At 39.2% G+C, this 19,775-nt stretch overlaps 1 protein-coding gene across 4 annotated transcripts in view; it reads left to right on the top strand.

The window, feature by feature from the left end:
- LOC132824364 (activating molecule in BECN1-regulated autophagy protein 1-like) overlaps positions 1-19,775 on the top strand; it is a 446,197-nt gene that overhangs the window by 252,641 nt on the left and 173,781 nt on the right. For all 4 annotated transcript variants that reach the window (XM_060838755.1, XM_060838754.1, XM_060838752.1 and 1 more), the window contains one exon: positions 2,554-2,708. In XM_060838755.1, coding sequence (XP_060694738.1) covers positions 2,554-2,708 — 155 coding nt within the window. The remainder of the gene's footprint in view (positions 1-2,553; positions 2,709-19,775) is intronic.

Here is a 19,775-nt window from a genome sequence, read left to right as displayed (position 1 = left end):
TTGTTTTAATTATTAGACAATGGAGAAATAAATTCTGATATTTTGAAAACAGTTCACGTTACAGTAGTGGTAGTGCTGGAAGTCTTAGAAAATGTAAAGGTGAATAAATCTCTGAGACTTGATCAAGTGTATCCCAGAACCATGTGGGAAGTTAGAGAAGAAATTCCGGGGGTGTGCGCAGCAGGTCAGGCAGCATCCAAGGACCAGGAGAATCGATGTTTTGGGCATGAGCCCTTCTTCAGGGTTGATTCCTGAAGAAAGGCTCATGCCCGAAACGTTGATTCTCCTGCTCCTTGGATGCTGCCTGACCTACTGCGCTTTTCCAGCAACACATTTTCAGCTCTGATCTCCAGCATCTGCAGTCTTCACTTTTCCAAGAAATTCCGGGGGCCCTAGCAGAGAGATTGTGTCATATCTAACCAAGAGTGAGATGACAGAGGGCTGGAAGATAACTAATGTCCCTTTATTTGAAAAAAGGTTGGAAGGAGAAGCCTGAAAAATGTAGACCTTTCAGTCTGACATCAGTGAATTGTATGTGGAATGAACTGCCAGAAAAAATGGTAAATGCGTAAATTGTTGGAGGTGATTCTGAAAGATAGGATCTACATGCATTTGGAGAGGCATGGATTGACCAAAATCAGTCCACGTGGCTTGCTGTGTGGGCACTTGTGTCTCACAAACTTGATTTAAGTTTTCTGAGGAATTAACCAGAAGGTAGGTGAGGACAGAGTGGTACATGTTGTATACATGGACTTCAGCCTTTGACAAAGTTCCCCATGGTAGACTAAACAATAAAGTTATATGACATGGAATTCAGCAATTGCTTGCTAACTGGATACAAAATTGGCTTGATGGTAGGAGATAGAAGCTAGTGTTTGAAGGGTTGTTTTTCAGACTGGACAGCTGTGACCAGTGCTGTTCCATAGAGATCAGTACTGGGTCCACTTCTGTTTGCCATTTATATAAATGATTTGGATGAGAATTTTGGAGATATGGTTAGCAGGTTTGTGGATAACAATTAGTGGTGTAGTGTACAGTGAAGAAGCTTATTTAAGATGACAAAGAGATCTTGATCAATGGGCTGAAGAGTGGCAAGTAGAATTTAATTTGGATAATTATAACAGATTGTATTTTAAAAGGGCTGGACTTAGACGATTAATGGTAGGGCTCTGGGAAGTGTTTTGGAACAGGGGCACCAAAGGGTTCAGGTACATAATTCTTCGAAATTTGCATGACAAGTCGGCAGGATGGTTGAAAAGGCATTTAGAATGCTTGCCTTCATTGCTTGGGCCTTTGACTATAGAAGTTAGGATGTCATGTTGAGGTTGTACAAGATGTTAGTGAGGGCCTCTTCTGAAGTACTGTTTCCAGTTCTGGTGGTCCTGCTATAGGAAAGATATTAAGTTTGAGAGGGTTCAAAAGAGATTTACTAGGATGTTGCCAGAAATGGAAGGTTTGACTTATAAAAATAGACTGAGATGTTGCTCACTGGAGCGTAGAAGGTTAAGGGATGAACTGTAGAGGTTTATAAAATCATGCGGGGCATAAATAAAGTGAATAGCAAGGGTATTTTCCCTAGAGTGAGGGAGTTCAAGATTAGTGGGCATATTTTTAAGGTAAAAGGAGAAAGATTTAAAAATGACATGACGGGTAACTTTTTTATACAGACAGTGAATTGCATATGGAATGAACTGCCAGAAAAAATGGTATATGCAGGTACAGGTACAATTATAACATTTAAAAGACATTTGGATAAGTTCATGAATAGGGAAGGTTTTGAGGTATATGGACCAAGCACTGGAAGTGGAGTTAGTTTGTTTTGGGAACATAGTCGGTATGGACTAGTTAAACCAAAGAGTCTGTTTCCATGCAGTATGACTCTCTGACCTAAACTCCTATCTCTCTTAAAAACTTTGCTTAATTCCTTTCCAACTTTTCAGGACTTAGCAGGTGAGCCACAGTTCACATTGCACACATGACTTGAATTTCCAGAAAAAACACATCTCCTTCAAAATCTTGGTAAAGTATTTTAATCCAGAATGTCCAAACAATTCTATATTCAGTTCCTCCTTGCCCTGAAGGATCAGTATGTATGCCCAAAAACAATTCCAATCACACTGTTAGAGAAAGATGTGCACACATTGGTGGAGACTGTTGCCAGAATTTGAGAGTTTGAGCTATAAGATAGCATTGCATATGTTGGGGTTATTTTTCTTTGAACATCTTCATTGAGAAGTTGGAATGGTGTAAGGAACAGGAGTGCAATTTCTAATTTCTATTTGTAAAGCTTGGTGAGGCTTCCCTAACTTAATGTTATAGCCAGTAAATTTATGTTTTACTTATGTTATTGTTTTGATTTTTTTTTGTATAGGTGAACTCTTTTAATACGTTTTTACCCAAAATAAAGCCTTAATTTATTTTTCAAGGTACATCCTTTGTGGTATTCCAAGGAAACAACTCATTCATGATAACACGGTCTGCCTTTGAGCAATAATTGCTTGAAACACTAATCGCTAGCAGAACTAAGCCTTGTATTTTAATTCTTCCCCACAGGCCCAAATGCTATTTCTGTCAGTTTATCTCCAATGAGCAAATATGTGATGGTTGGCCTGGCCTCCCGGCGCATCCTGCTGCACCCATCCACTGAACATATGGTGGCACAAGTCTTCCGATTGCAGCAACCCCATGGTGGAGAAACCTCAATGAGGGTAAGTATTAATCTGTTAGCTGTTTGATGCCTTGTTGCCAGCAGGTAAAACTGCAGGAGTCATCTCTGGCAACAGCATGTTTTAATGTATTGGTTGACTTGTTTGTCTGTCTGCGCAATTACATTATCTTAGCAGTGAGAAATTAGATAATATGCAGAAATAACTTTGCTGAACTCAATATAGGAACTCAGTAACCATATGAATTTCAACTAATGCTAGCTATAATATATTTTGAACTGTTGTACGATAGAAAGAGTGGCAACACTTCAAAACGGTGTCATTAATTGTAAAGTGAATTTGGCCGTCACGTGGCCAAGAAAGGTTATAGAGGTTCAAGCCTTGCTTTCTAAAAACGAAGCCTTTGGGATGGCGGAGATCTTAAGGAAGCAGAGTTGGATAATCCACAGAGCACTTGTATTTGCTCCTTCCTTCAAATATTTCAGCCTTTTTGTTTTAATTTCACGCTGGGTTCTGTTATCAACGAGGAAGCTTGTTCTTCTCCTGTTAGTTATTTAATTGCCCACTGTAGCTCACAGGATAACCATTTCATTCCAATGGGACCTGTACCAGCTCTCTGAGCTATCCATTAGTCCCATTACCCTGTTCTTACCCATTGTCCAACAAGAAGCACATATAACATAATGAAACATCTCAAGGTGCTTCATAGGAGTATTATAAAACAAAGTATGACCCATTCCTGATGACGGGCTTATGCCTGACACATCAACTCTTCTGCTTTTTGAATGCTGCCTGACCAGCTGTGCTTTTCCAGCACCACCCTATCCCACTCTGATCTCCAACAACTGCAGTTTTCACTTTCTCCACAGATCCATATAAGGAGATCGTTTATCAGATTGCTTAAAGCTTTGTCAAAGATCATAGATTTTGCAGAGTATCTTAAAGGAGGAATGTGTGGTTGAAAGGGACAGGTTTAGGCAGGGAATTCCAAAAATTTGGACCTGGACAGCTGAAGGTATGAGGATGAAAAGAGAAGGAGCAAAAGACAGTCATCAGCACCTAAAGAAGTGGAGATAAGGAAGCCAAGACAATCATCAACTCACAAATTGACAAGAGAGAGTGTATTTTCTACTATTGTCCAACTTTTAATTAACGGTACAGAGATAAGGTTAGAGTTAAATTACTTACTCCAACTTTAATTAAATAGTCTAATTTATGGTATGACAGGGCAGCTCAGCCAGGTGGAATGCCCATGGTATGCATGTGGGGAGTTATGGACACTTTTCATAACCTAGATAAGCCCACGAGCAGGAAGTTTCACCTTCAGTTGTTGTGGGTATGTTCGTCGAGCTGGGAAGTTGGTTTGCAGATTTTTCGTCCTGTTTCTATGTGACATCCTCCGTGCTGTGGAGCCTCCTGTGAAGTGCTGCTGTACCGTGTCAGTTGGAATGTGTTTGGTTTCATTCCAGCTACTTCCCATTGCTGGTTCCGGTTGTTCATTGTAGTGTTCGATATATCGGGCCTAGGACTATGTGTTTATTGATGGAGTCAACAAACAACTGGAAGCAGTAGGAACGAAACCAAAAACATTCCAACTGACACAGTACAGCAGTGTTTCACAGTAGGCTGCACAGCATTGAGGATGTTGCATAGAAATGGGAAGAAACATCTACAAACCAACTTCCCAGCTCGGTGAACATACCCACAACAACTGCAACCAGCACCCAAGCTACAACTCTTTATGATTTCACTTTCTGCTCAAGCTTGAACTCTGACTATCAGAACTTGAGAAGTGGCAAGAGATATTGAGATGCATCCAAGAGGCAAAGAGCTACATGAATAGTGCACTCACGCCACGTGAAGGCCATGCAGGCACATAGGAAATGGGTGACTGCCAGGTTGTTCAAGAGAAACAGGTAAATAGTGCTGCAGACCCTAGAAGCCCCACTTACTGAAGGTTTTCCATTCTGAATATCAGTGGGAGCAATGGGTTCTTAAAGAAGTGCACAAAGAAGCACTTTTTTAGTTCAAGTTAGTAACCTGTAAGTCTGACATTAATTATTAACTTTGTATATGTTACTGTGGTCATGGCAATTTCTTTTGAAATAGGTTTTCAGTTTAAGTTTTGGAATCAATGTATTTTATACACCACTGATGGAGTTTTGTTTATTTTAAAGTTTTGTTACAGATTTTTTGAATTTGTTTTAAGCTTAAGAGAAATACCCATAATATAGAGAATTATGTTTTAAGTTATAATTACCGGAGCAATCCTGTAAAGACCTTGAATGAAGATGGCTGTGTGGTCAAGTGCTTATGAGCAGGAAAGGTTATTGACTATTTTGGAGTTTTAAAAAAAAATTGAATTAGTTAGTCCCCGAACACACAACCCTGAAGCAGTTAAGCTCACATGTACAATAACTCCAGACAAAAGCTATGTGCAGTTCCATTCTACTAGTCATTTGTGACTTAAATCTGTCAAGTCAGGTTATAATCCAACAGGCTTATTTGAAATCACAAGGTTTGGAGTGCTGCTCCTTCATCAGGTGAAATCACTTGACAAAGGAGCAGCACACCCAAAGCTTGTGATTTCAAATAAATCTGCTAGACTATAACCTGGTGTCGTGTGACTTCTGACTTTGTCCACTCCAGTCCATCACCATCACCACCATGTCATAAATCTGTCAAGGTTTTGGACATAGGGACTCTAGCATGAGTAATGTATGAGTGACATTTTGGCATACAAGAGGTGGTGTTGGAGGTTTTAGAACACATTAAGGTAGATTAATCCTCAGGACCTGCTGAAAAGTATCCCAGGACTTCGTTGGAGATTAAGGAGGAAATTGCAGAGATACAAAAAAATTGCCCCCGGATTCTTTTGTATCTCTTCCTTCTCAAGGCAAATGCAACCTAGTAGAGATATTTATGTCATCGACAGTCACAGGTGAAGTGCCCAAAGGTTGGAGGCTGGCTAATGTTGTGCCATTTATTTACGAAAGGCTGCAGGGAAATGCCTGGCAACGACAGACCAGTGAGCCTAACATCCGTGGTGAGTCGGTTGTTAGACAAGATTCTGAGAGACAGAATCTGCAGGGATTTGGAGAGACAAGCACTCATTTGGGGTTGTCAGTATGGCTTTGTGCGTGGAAAATCATGTCTCACAAATTTGATTGAGTTTTTTGAAGAAGTGACCAAGAAAGTAGATGAAGGCAGTGTAATAGACATTGACTACATAGATTTTAGCAAGGCCTTTGATAACGTATCACACAATAAGTTGTCAAGTAAGGTTAAATCTCATGGGATCCAAGAAGCGTTAGCAAATCGATACAAAATTGATTTGAGGTTGAAGTCAGAGGGTGGTGAAAGAGGGTTGTTTTTCAGACTGCAGGCCCATGACCAGCGGTGTGCCAAAGGAATTGATGCTGGGTCCACTAGCATTCTTCATGAAAATCTGGGAGGTTTGGTTATCAAGTTTGCAGATGGTGGTATAGTGAACAGTGAAGAAGGCTGTCTGGGAATACAGCGAGATCTTGATCAATTGGGCCAGTGGCAGATGGAGTTTAATTTAGATACATGTAAGGTGTTGCATTTTAGTAAGGCAAACCAGGGTAGGACTTACACAGTCAAAGGTAGGGCCCTGGGAGCATTATAGAACAAAGAGATCTAGGAGTACAGGGTCGTAGCTCCTTGAAAATGGAGTCACAGGTAGACAGGGCGGTGAAAAAGGCTTTCAGCTTGCTCAGTCCGACCATTGAGTATAGGTTTCCGGACGTTTTATTGCAGCTGTGCAAGATGTTGGTGAGGCCACATTTGAAGTAGTGGTGGTCCAACTATAAAAAAGGATAGTATTAAACTAGAAAGAATGCAGAAAAGATTTACTAGGATGCTACTTTGACTGAAGGTTTAAGTTATAAGGAGCAGTTGGATAGGCCGGAGTTTATTTGACTTGAATTGTAGGAGACTCGGGGGTGACCTGATAGCGGCACGGTGGCACAGTGGTTAGCACTGCTGCCTCACAGTGCTAGAGACCCGGGTTCAATTCCCGACTCGGACGACTGAGTATGTGGAGTTTGCACGTTCTCCCCGTGTCTGCGTGGGTTTCCTCCGGGTGCTCCGGTTTCCTCCCACAGTCCAAAGATGTGCAGGTCAGGTGGATTGGCCATGCTAAATTGTCCGTAGTGTTAGGCAAAGGGGTAAATGTAGGGGAATGGGTGGGTTGCGCTTCGGCGGGTCCGTGTGGACTTGTTGGGCCGAAGGGCCTGTTTCCACACTGTCAGTAATCTAAAAGCTCTATAAAATCATGAAAGGCATAGGTAAGGTAGATAGCCAACAGCTTTACCCCATGGTAGGGGAGAATAAAACTAGAGGGCATGGGTTTAAGTTGAGATGGGAGAGATACAAAAGTGTCCAGAGAGCCAATTTTTTCATACAGCAGGTAGTGAGTGTCCGCTACAGGCTGCCAGAGAAAGTGGTGGAAGTGAATGCAATTTCATTATTTAAGACACATTTAGACAACTACATGAATGGAATAGGTATGGACCAAATGCAGGCAAATGGGACTAGTTTAAATTGTGAAAACTGGGGCGGCATAGGCAAGTTGGACCAAAGCATGTTTCCATGCTATAGACCTCTCTGACTCTACTCTGCTAGGTGTGTTTTAGGTACTTTTCTTGCTGGCTTGTAAAGGAGTGCTTTGGGATTAGTGGGATTAAATAGTGTGTGCTTGACGGTCTTGTGTTATATGTAGATAAATTGGTTTATTTTAGTTTATATTCACTTCTTTTGTTGACATACTTCTGTTTTCTTGTTAAAACAAAATCTGCAGTATTATGTGCTTATGTCTCCACAAGAGACCACGCCATTAAATCGAAAACAAAACAAAATATGTTCTATCAAGCCAGGTTTCAGTCTGGAATCTGACTTGTCCAGTCATGACAAATGGAGGCTTCTCCAGAGTCTTTGAATTCACTGGAGTTATGAGCAATCAGTGTCTTTCTTGTTCAAGGAAAGGATTAGTCCTGGATATAAAACACTTGTGTTGTGGAAACATTTATTGCACGAAATTTGAAGATGGCTTTGAATGTTACTGAAACCTTCCTGCAAGCAGAAGATATAACAATAGACTAAAACTGAGGGATTTAGCAGATAAATTGAAGGTTGAAGTAAAACAGGATCTCATAAGCTTGAGCTGCTTCAGGTGATTATGACATTTAGAATTGGAAGAAAGTTAACCTGAAATTGTGATTTATCACTGGAATTAGCTACGGTACAGTTAGAAATGAAAACAAAAACTGGACTTAAAGACAGACAATAAAATATGAAGACTTGAAGTTGAGAACAACAGTGTGTAATGGAAAGAGGGGAAAAACAAAATGGCGAAGTGGAGGTAAGAAATTTTGAGATGGAAAAAGAGGAGAACCAAAACCAGTGGAAATGGAATTGGAAAAACTTGATCTCTGAAAAGACGGAAAAATTCAAGAACATAGGATGGCCTTAAAACAACTTAGAGAAAAGAGAAATAGAATATATATAGAATAGGATATGCGGATGGCATGGTGGGTTAATGGTTAGCACAGTGGCCTCACAACGTAAGAGCCTTCTTCAGGGCTTATGCCCGAAACATCGAATCTCCTGTTCCTTGGATGCTGCCTGACCTGCTGTGCTTTTCCAGCAACACATTTTCAGCTCTGATCTCCAGCATCTGCAGATCTCACTTTCTCCTCACTACATAAGAGACCTGGGTTCGATTGTAGCCTTGGGTAACTGTGTGGAGTTTGCACATGACATTCTCCCCATGTTTGAATGGATTTCCGCCAGCTGCTTCTGTTTCCTCCTACTGTCCAAAAATGTGCAGTTTACATAGATTAGCCAGGGTAAAAGTTGCCCTATAGTGTCCAGGAATGTGCAGGTTAAGGTGGCTTAGCCATGTGGGGTTAAGGGGATAAGGTGAATGATTGGGTCTGGTTGGATGCTCTTCAGAGGGTCAGTGCAGACTCAATTAATGAAATTGTCCCTTTCTGCACTGTAGGGATTCTATGGTTCTAACATTTGCAGATGTAAGAAATACTAGTTTTAAAGAACAGACAGATGAATCAGATATCAAAGTTGTAAAGGAGAAAGGCTGGAGCTGAAAGGCTGTGTCAAGAAATTAGTACATTTTCATTGTTATAAGATTGGGCATATCAAATCCAATTATTGAAAATTAAATAGGAGACTGATTGCAGTAGTCAGAAAATCTAAGGAGTCTTTAGAAACGAAAGCATCGGGAAATGAAGTAGCTTCTAAAGCTGTAGCAATGTTATGAAGAAAACATGTTTCCTTGGAATATGCTAAGAAGGGAAAGATGAATCAGGCAGCCTTGAAAATTCTTTTACAAAGTTTGATGAGAAAATTCAGATGGCTGGATGTTCAGCTATTTTATTTCAAGCATGGTTCCTTGTGCTTTAAGTCAAGAGGCAAAACTAGTAAAGATACTGAGAGCAAGTGAATCACTGATACTGGTTGATGATAATGTTGTCTTTCAGAGGGTTTGATATTGTAAAAAGTATTATTTGGAAGTATTCAGGGGGGTTGCAAACTGGTCCCATTGTGCATGGAATAAAGAGTTGACTTGGTAAGTGGAGAAGTGGTGGTTGGGGGAGTGAAATTCCAATTGGGGGAATTGACTCTATATTGGGAAACAACCCAGCAAGTTCAAGTAAAAAGCAAAAGAAGCTGAAATGTTATGAAAGAAATCTTGGATTGTTTCCTAATTATGTTTTGTCTAGACTTTGGGCACATAAATCAGATTGGTAGAAATATGAGACAAGGAATTGATTTGGAAATTCACTTATCGGATACAATTTTGAAAATTTGGCTTAGGATGACAGCAAAGAGGGCGAGGTTATTGTTTAGCCCATCTTCTTTAACAGAGATGCAGATTTGGAATTGAAAGGGTTATATGCAACAGCCTACTCAGAAACTAAATCAGAAGTAATACTTCAGTGTTATTACTTGAAATACGAAGTGCTAATGAGGAATGGAGACCACTCAAATGCCAACTGATGAGGAGTGGGCAGAGTTCCATCAGGCGGTAGGTCCATCTGAGTATTGTAATGAAAGTTTGAGTCATTCATAAAATACCAATGGCAGGTCACTTTGATATTTGCAATGATGTAGACTTTTGTTTAGGCATTACATACTTTATCCAACCATAGTGTCAACCAAGCAGAAAATATAGACTCCAGAAAGAAGCGTTGTTCTCATAAAAAAAAAGTTTTCTCTCTCCCGTTTGTCTGATAAAATGAAAACCAAGCCTCATGAATTACATGTTTCCCCTTCTAGTACCCCAAGGATTGTGAACACTCTTCATCTCTTCCCCCTTCCCCCCCCCCCCCCCCCCCCACCCCCCTGCCAGCTGCCACCCAAATAATTGTGTGAATCAAGTTAAGCCCAATTGCACAAGAGCTCTTCAAAATATTTCTAGAATATTAAAAAGAGTGCAAGGATTTTAGGGCACCTGGAATTTAAATAATCTTGGTGGTTTCAGTTTCTAGTATTTCGGAACAACAACAGAAGTAGCAGAGGATTTTTTTTGAGCTTGTGATTTGCAGGAAGCCTCCTAGACTGTTAGTACATTGGCTGAAAATCAATACAGACAGAATGGTTCTTAAACTAAGTCTTGTTGATTTTGCGATGTTCTTTTATCTAACAAAATATAGTTACATTACAGTTCAATAAATGTCATTAATGTCTCCTTGACAGCACATAATTCTAATACGCTCTGTCAAAATGACAGACATGGAGCCTACTGGCAATAAAATTGTAACAAGAATATTAAAAACCACAAAATATTTCAGAAAGGATGAGATTGATTAAACCATAATTTTATCTTTTGATTTATGCTTGCAGATTATGATTCGTCTGAATATATTTTGCATTGTTTTATGAAATCTGTTGTGCAGAGTGTACTATTTTCCTATTGACATGCTATGAATTAACACCCTATATTTTGGGTTAAATCTCATGTCATTTATTCCACTTAAGTTTAAATTATATAATTTTCGCTGCTCATGGTAGCCTGTCATAACAATAGAAACTTGTTACGGAGTCATACAGATGTACTGCACTGAAATAGACCCGTCAGTTCAACTCATCCATGCCAGTCAGATACCCAAATAAATCTAGTCCCATTTGCCAGCATTTGACACATATTCCTCTAAACTCTTCCTATTCATATACCCATCCAGATGCCTTTTTAAATGTTGTAATTGTACCAGCCTCCACCACTTCCTCTAGCAGCTCATTGCAAACAAGCACCACCCTGTGCTTGAAAAAGATGCACCTTGGATCCTTTTTAAAATCTTTTCCCTCTCAACTATGCCCTCTAGTTTTAGTCTTCCCCATCCCAGGGAAAAGACTTTGTATATTCATGCTATCCATGCCCCTTATGGTTTTATAAACCTCTTTAAGGTCACCCCTCAGCTTCCAACACTCTAGAGACAAAAGACCCTGCCTATCTAGCCTCTCCCTGTAACTCAAACTGTCCAACTCTGGCACCATCCTTGTAAATCTTCTCTGAACCCTTTCAAGTTTCACAACATCCTTCTGATAAGAGGGAGACAAGAATTGCACACAAAATGGCCAAATCAATGTCATGTAAATTGCAACATGACCTCTCAACGCCAGTACTCAATACTCTGACCAATAAAGGAAAGCATACCAAACGCCACTTTCACGATCCTATCTACCTGCGACTCCACTTTCAAGGAGCTATGAACCTGCACTCCAAGGTCTCTTTGTTCAGCAGCGCTGCCTTTTTAAAATGCAGCATCTCGCATTTATCTAAATTGAACTCCATCTGCTACTCCTTGGCCCACTGGCCCATCTGATCATGGTCATGTTGTACCCTGAGGTAACCTTCGCTGTTCACTGCACCTCCAATTTTGGTGTGATCTGCAAACTTACTAACCATACCACCGATGTTCACATCTAAATCATTTATATAAATGACAAAAAGCAGTGAACCCAGCACTGATCCTTGTGGCACACGCTGGTCACAGGCCTCCAGTCTGAAAAACAGCTCTCCCATCAACACAAATTATAATTGTCCCCAAACCCAGATAACTCTATAATGTCTAAATGTGTTTACAGCTGTATCATATGTAGGGGAGATTTGAAACACAAAATATGCAGTTCTATTTTGTTATAACACAGCAGTGAACTGCTCTGTTAATTAAACTAAACATCCAGAAAAGCTCTCCTCGCCTCAACCTGTTAAAGTATGACTGGCAGAGATGTCCTAAATTCTACTATCTAAAGAAAATAATATCAATTTATTCTTTAACTCTAAAAGTGAACTTAAACAACTCTATTCACAACTCTAAGCCACTGCTTTATTCGCCTCCAACTCGCTAACACTATATTGTTGCAACAAAACACTTATTTACATTACATGAATTTAATTCCCAAACCTACTGTGGCTGTCATCTTTGGTGTCTTTCTCATTCTGGCTAACGATCTCTCTGTATCATCGTCCTTTTTACTGTGAAGATGTTCCATATGAAAAGGTATCTTTGTTAGAGAGTGTTTCAATGTCTCGGGTCTCTCTCTCAATGGCATTCGAGGTTGTCTGAGCAGTTGCTTACTGTACTTGTTTGAGTGGAGTGAAGTATGTTCAGAAATTTTGAAGGCAGAAGATATTGTACAATCTAAGCTGCGCAGGATTCCTTATCAAATTAATCAAATTACCACCCACTCCAAATAATTAGGAGGAACTTGGATGATGAAGGGCTTTTACCCGAAACGTCGATTTTACTGCTCCTCGGATGCTGCCTGTACTGCTGTGCTCTTCCAGCACCACTAATCCAGAATCTGGTTTCCAGCATCTGCAGTCATTGTTTTTACCTGGTTCTCAACTTGATAAAGGCAATGCAAATTTTATGGAATACTTGGTTAGGTAAATGGGAGTATTGAACATAGTAAGGTAAACCTGCTGAACCACTGGTTAGGCTTCAACTCGAATATTGTGTACACTTCTGGGCACAACACTTCAGGATGATGAAGGGCTTATGCCCGAAACGTTGAATTTCCTGCTCCTTGGATGCTGCCTGACCTGCTGCGCTTTTTCAGCAACACATTTTTAAGCTCTGATCTCCAGCATCTGTAGACCTCACTTTCTCCACAACACTTCAGGAGGCTATCAATAGTCTGGAAAGGATATAATGATATTTAGCTGATGTCAAGACTGAGGGAGTTCAATAATTGGAGAGATTGGGAAAATGACGACTGTTCGCAAAGCTGAGAAATTTAAAATTATGAGGGGTTTCCGCACCTGGATCATAGAATTGTTACAGCATTTTGCCTGTTGCATCTATGCTGGCTGTCTGTAAGAGAGCCACCACTCCATCATCTTCACATTCTTCCTTTCAGATTACAATCCAATTCTCCATTGAAACACACTTGAAACATCACACTTGAGCAAATTATTCCTGACCTTAACTACTTGCATGGCAAAAGGTTTCCCCATGCACCACTGCTTATTTTGACAAAGCATTTACTTTAAATTTGTGCAGTCTTTTCCTCATCATCTCTATTAAATCTCCCTGAACCTTTTCTCTTCCAAGGAACACAGTCTCAACTTTTCCAATCTGTCTTCAGAATCCAAAGTTCTTCTTCACTGGAATCTATCTGTTAATTCTTTTCATGCTCTCCAATGCTTTCATACCTTTCCTTAAGCATGACGCCCATGAACTAGACACTCAACAACTGGACTAGTTGAGGCAGTGCTAGTGTTTTATGTAAGTTAATATAACTACTTTGATGTTCAGCTCTTTGCCCCTGTTTTAAAAAAAAATCTTTGGATACTATATGTTTTATTAACTGTACTCACAAACTGTCTTGCCACCTTCAATATTTTATGTACATTTCTACTGGGTCCTTCTATCCCCAGACCTCTTTTTTTTTAAACTGCATGCTTAACTTTTTAGTATATTTCATCACTTTTTCATAAGTGATTCTCATCACTCTTGTTCATTAAGTTTCATTCTATCCCTTTCATCATCTAGAGAGCTTTGACTTTGTCTGCACAACATTTTTTCTGTTTGTGAAAGTATCCCCTGACTCCCAGACGTCAACCTCCCTCACAGCAGCCGTTGTTCAATTACGATTTTGCCTACTGACCTTTGCTTCCAAATTGTCCAATTTCTTCTGCTTTTGGCTGGACTCATGCCTTCGCTGACTACGCCAGCCTCACCACCCTGCCTGCACCCTCACTGACTGCCCCCCTGCCCCCGACCCACAGTTTTGATCTTGCCCTTGCTGACCTTCTCTTCCCAGCTTCCCTGACTGCTCCTTGCATGGCCTTTCTTTTTCTAGCACGATCATGTTACTACTCACCATTCTACCTTTGGCTTCATTCTCTCCGATTGCTCTCCTCTAGACCCTGGTTAGAGACTAAAGAACTGCAGATGCTGGAATCTAAAGTAGACCAGCAGGAGTCTGGAAGAACACAGTAAGCCAGGCAGCACCAGGAGATGAAGAAGGTGACATTTTGTGTGTAACTCTTCTTCTGGACTGCACTTCCTGATGCTGCCTGGCTTGCTGTGTTCTTCCAAGCTCCTGCCTGTCTACTCCTATTGACATTGGCCCCTTTCATCCCTTTTAAGAAATGATGGATTTTTACATATTCAGCAGCCAGTGTGATATCTTGTTTCTTCCTGAAACTGGGATCTTGGTAACAACGCATTTGATATCTTAGTCTTATCTTAATTTACAGAATGTTGTTAACTCAATATCTAATTTTAAACAGCAATCTAATGTTGATCCTTGAGGGTTTTAACTAATGGATGGTTTTTGCTGTATGTTTAATTTAACTTGTCCATCTAAATTGTGATCAGAAATTATCCAAATGATAAGACCTGAAGTTTCAGTGTTTTCAAATCTGTGATATACACCACTGTACTGAAATCTTAAGCAGTAGCTGTGTCTCAAAAGTTCTGGTAATTGGTTATTTTTGTCCTGGAAGTTTCTATTTAAAATCCTTAAGCTTCTCTAGATGTAATTGGAAGACTAAGAGTTTGTCTAAGAAATAAATGAAATTGGAATATTGTAAAAATAACCCAGGTTATGAATTCAATATATTATCATCATTTCTTAGGCAGGAACTTCTGACACTATCTTAGCCAGCTAATCACTGCTGAAGCCAGATACATGTTACATGGGATTTCAGTTTGCCTTCACACTTTGACTTGCTCCCCAAACTAACATGTATGGGTGCTTATAACTGTTTCCTTTATGTTTGTGTAAACACTTGCTGTTTTAAAAAAAATGTTTATGTTGAAATAGCCATTAAATTTTGGGCTGTATGAATTACCCACATAAAAGGCAGCAGTAAACATAAATTTGGAAGCATTTGCTGTATACTAGTAATCAGCTCCATCCCTCAAAGAGATGACATTTCACAAAATGCCTGGCTTGTTGTGTATCTAAGGAAAGTAGTCATGATGTAAAACACAAAGCAAATGATACACTCAAAAACACTCAACAGGCAAAGTATGCAAATTGTGGACATGATTCACATCTGGAGAGTTCTTGTAAACTGTGGAAACCATGGATACTAATGAGCACTCTTAAAAGAATTAATCTGAAGATTGTTTGCTAATAGTAGCTCAGAATGAATCCTAAAATGTATCAAAATGCATAAGCACCCACTCTGTAAATGTAGTGATGTTGTACACTTTTATACTTGGTTCAAAGAAAAATCCCCATCAATTCAGCATTGGAAATTTGTTTCTTGTGAATTTTGCAAAGAACTTAGGGTCGAATATGGTTATTTTAAGAGAGCTTCTGTTACCTCAGCTAGCCTCAAGTGTCAAACCACTTTCTGTTCATGACATGAATAATTTGAATGAAAAACAGTGAACCTTGAATCACTCTTACTGTGATTACCAAAGATAATTTTTCTTTTAGAAATTCCAAGGATTGCCAAAATGTCGAGCCATTTTCAAGAAAGTATCCAAACATACAGGTTCCAAGCCAACAGCTTGCAGTGATTTTATGGGATTTTTTTGTCAGTTGATTTATGAGATAGATTGCAAACTATACATGCTAATGGGTAAATAAGCTAGTGTCTTCAGGCCAACAGCATTAATTACACATACAATGCCAGAAATGTAGTTATGACTTTTATCCTGTGGAATCTTGCTACAAGTCATGATGAATTGCCTTTAAAGAAATTTTGAGCCTTTCCTCATAGTTTGCGCTAATTTGAGATGTAAAACTGTAAATCATTGGCACAACATGGATTTCAAGTGGTTCAGTCTGTAATATCACTAGATCATATTTTATTTTGTTCGCATGCTATTTAATTGTTAACATTTTATTTCTGTCCTTGAAAAAAAGTTTCAATAAAAGTTGCAGTAGCTGAGTATGTCGCTAATAAATCAAAAATAACTAAATTTTGGGTTAAAAATACATAGTCTTAATGTGATAAAAAAGAAAAGTGCAAACAAACAAAATGTCCGGAAGATGTGGAAAAATGCATTAATGAAAGAAATTGACAATATGTGTCAGCCTCCATACTTAACTATGTGAGAAGTTGGTCTTTATCTGTAGTGTAAACTGTATTTATGGTGCAAACGAAGTGGTATGATGTCTCTCTAGAGGCAATTTCAGTTCAATCGATGAGTTAATCTTCATTTTTTTAGTCTGAGTGCAAAAGTTGGGATTGTATTTTAAATTTACTTTGTTTCTACTCCCACTGTGAATTCTCACTTGACTGATTTGCAATTCACACTACCAGTTCTATTGAATTGAATGACTTGTTTGCATTCTAGTGCAAAGGGATCTCACACCACAAACTTTGTGTGGCAAAATTTATCCTTGTCATTTCATAAATTATATTTAAGACAACAAGTTGGGTGTTCATAGAAAACTTGAATATTGATGAAAGACGCAATTTCTTAAAGGTTTTAGTCATGCACTCATCAGAGTAATTCAGAAGAATGCCAATTCAACAGGAAAGCCACAGCTTGAGAGGAGAATGCTGATTATTTGGCAAGTGAACTTTAATAGAGGCATAATTTGAGTACAAGATGAAATCCTTCAGAATTTTTGTCAGCAGTGCTTTTGATATTTTAACAGTAACATCTGTTGATAGCACCTTGGCATAAATTGAACACATGATCAATGATGTGGATGTGCAAGCTACAAGTAAGCATAACAGCAATCAGTTAATGTTAGAAATAAAGTTAGAAACCAGTTAATGGGGCTAAGATGTGAAGTGATAGTTGAGATCTTGTGGCATAATGGTAGTGTCCCTACCTCTGAACCAGAATGTTTGGTCCCATCTTCTCCAGAGGTGAATAATAACATCCTCGAACAGGTTATTAGAAAATGTATGAGTTAAGCCAGTATCAGCTCTCTTTTTTTTGTCTTCCCTAACATTAAGACATCTAAATTTGTCTTAAGTTTATTACTTGTTGATCGTTGAAAAATTAGGAACCTTTTATGCAAGTTGTTAATACCAAATTATTCTTTAATAATTCCCAGACCATTGATGTCATGCTTCTATTTTGAGTTTTCCCTCTGTTCTTGGCAATCTTCTGAGAATCTTTAGATTCTGGAAAAGTGATAGATGATTGAAAAACTACCCATAAAACAGGTTTCTGTTTAAAAAAAAGAGACACACAAAAAAGGTAACAATAGGTCAATTTGACTAACATCTGTCATTGGGAACATGTTAGAGTTGAGTGTAAAGAATGTGATAGCAAGTTAGAAATGCATAACATAATCGCATAGAATCAAAGGGAACATCATGATCAACAAATTTGAAAATGTTCTTTGAAATAAAATAAATGATAAATAAAGGGAAACCAGTAGATGTCACATATTTAGATGTCAAATGGTGCTTGATGAGCTATCACACACAAGGCTACTTAATAAGAGAAAGCTCACGGTGTTAGGAATAGTATGTTAGTATGGATAGAAAATTGGCTAACTATTAAAAAACCTCAAAGTCGGGGTCAAGGGGGCAGTTTCAGGATGGCACTCTGTAACTAGTTGAATCCATGCTGGGGCCACAATTGGTTACAATCTATATTAGCGACTTAGATAACAGACGGGAACGCATTATTGCCAAGTTTGCAGATGTCGCAAAAATCTATAACAGGAGTCATACAGAGTCCAGTTGAGTGAGCAGACGAATTCTTGGAAGATGGAAATATGATGTGTAAAAATGCAGGAAGAATACAGGAGCTGAATATTATTTAAATTGCAAAATTATAGCATGAATCACAAAAAAACTAACTTCCAAGTTCATTGAGTAACAATGAAGACAAATGGAATGTCGGCCTTTATTTCAAAGGAAATGGATTATCAACATAGGAATGTCTTGCTAATAATGTGCAAGGCAATAGTCGGACAACAACTGGAAATAGTGAGTTTTGAGTCCTTTATTTAAAGAAAGATACACTGGCACTGGAGGAAAGCCCAGCGCAAGATCACTGGGTTGATTCAGGGTATTTAGGAGTTTTCTTACGAGTAGAGGTTGAGTAGGTTGAGCCTGTGCTTATTGGTCTTATAAAGTCATAATATTCTTCGCGGACTTAACAAGGTACATGTGGAAAGATTATTTTCCCCTTGTTGGAGACCCAAGGAAGGGCAGAAATAAGGGAGAAATGTCTTTGGAGTAGTGATTCTGTGGAATTCTTGGTTTGCTAAGTGTATACAGGGCTGAGATAGATTTTTAATCAGTAAGGGAATTGAGAATTATGGAGAAAAAGCAAGAGAGTGGAGTTGAAGATTATCAGATCAGCTGGGAATGGTGGACCAGACTTGATGGGCTGAACAATTTATTTTGGCTCCTTTGTCTTGTGGTCATCTTCTAGACTGTAGACCGTCTTTCATCGAATCATAGAAACTCTAGTATAGAAAGAGGCCATTCAGCCCATCAAATCTACATTGACCATCTGAAGAGCATTCCACTAACCCCCATGATCCTGCACTTACCATAACTAATCCACCTAGTCTGCACATCCTTCCGCATTATGGGACAATTTAGCCAAACCAACCTACCTACCTTGCACGTCTTTGGGCTGTGGGAGAAAGCCGGAGCACCAGGGAAGAAACCCGTTGAGACCCAGGGAACATGTGCAATCTCCACACTGACAGTCACTCAATTGAACCCAAGTCCCTGGTGCTGTGGGGCAGCAGTGCTAACCACTGAATCACCATACTGCCCTTTCTTTGACCTGTACATACTTTGTTTGCCAGGGTTTGTTCCAATTTGTTGATTCCTCTTCTGATGTTACTCTTGGTATTGTTGTCACCTTTTAAATATTTCTTTCTTGAGTAACATTTTCAGTGTGTTCAGTGGGACTGAGGGTTGTTATTAGCCTTAGAATTATTATCCTTTTGAATTTATTTCTAGCTAACTTTACTTTCCTGAATTGAAGTTTTTTTTATCTCGATGGCAATAATTCTTCAGTAAATTGATTTGTTGGAGTGAGGGGAGAGGGTAGTACATTGGCTGGTATAACTTGTACCATGGCCTTTGCAAAAGTAAATGCTCTCTATTGAGTTTGCCACTATCACTGCTCATTAGGATTAAAAGTTACAAGAAAGGGGCAACTAACACAGCAGACAAGTTCTGTTTCAAACTTTGGATCAGAAAGAGGTTCATCTTTCAGCCAGCTCCAAAGGTCTTGCTAAGGAGGTTTGAGCAGGATGCAAGCAATTCCCGCTGACGATGGTCAGTTTCCCAAGTGTTGACAATTCATCAGTTTGCAAGATGTTGGGGCAGTCTTCTGGGATGTAAAAATAAGTTCCAGCTGTAAAAGGTCTTAATTGTCAGCAGGCATTTCACTGAAGACAGAAATAATTAGCAAATTCTCTATGAGAAGCGATCAAAAGCTTGATTGAGGATACGGATTTTGAGACAACCTTTAAAAGGTGGACAGATTTGGAGGAATAAAAGAAAATTCAGTCAATAGGGTTAAGACAGATGAGAACCCTGATACATATTTGAGTTACATCATCCTTGAAGTAAAAGTGGCCAACTCTAAAGATAAATGTAAAGTAATCCACAGCAAATAGTATGCTTCATTTTAATGAGCATCAAATTTTACCAGAAAT

The sequence above is a fragment of the Hemiscyllium ocellatum genome, chromosome 18, assembly GCF_020745735.1.
Source record: "Hemiscyllium ocellatum isolate sHemOce1 chromosome 18, sHemOce1.pat.X.cur, whole genome shotgun sequence".
NCBI classification, from domain to species: Eukaryota; Metazoa; Chordata; class Chondrichthyes; order Orectolobiformes; family Hemiscylliidae; genus Hemiscyllium; species Hemiscyllium ocellatum.
The sequence above is the reverse complement of the archived record's forward strand: the minus strand, read 5'-3'. Positions and strand labels throughout refer to the sequence as shown.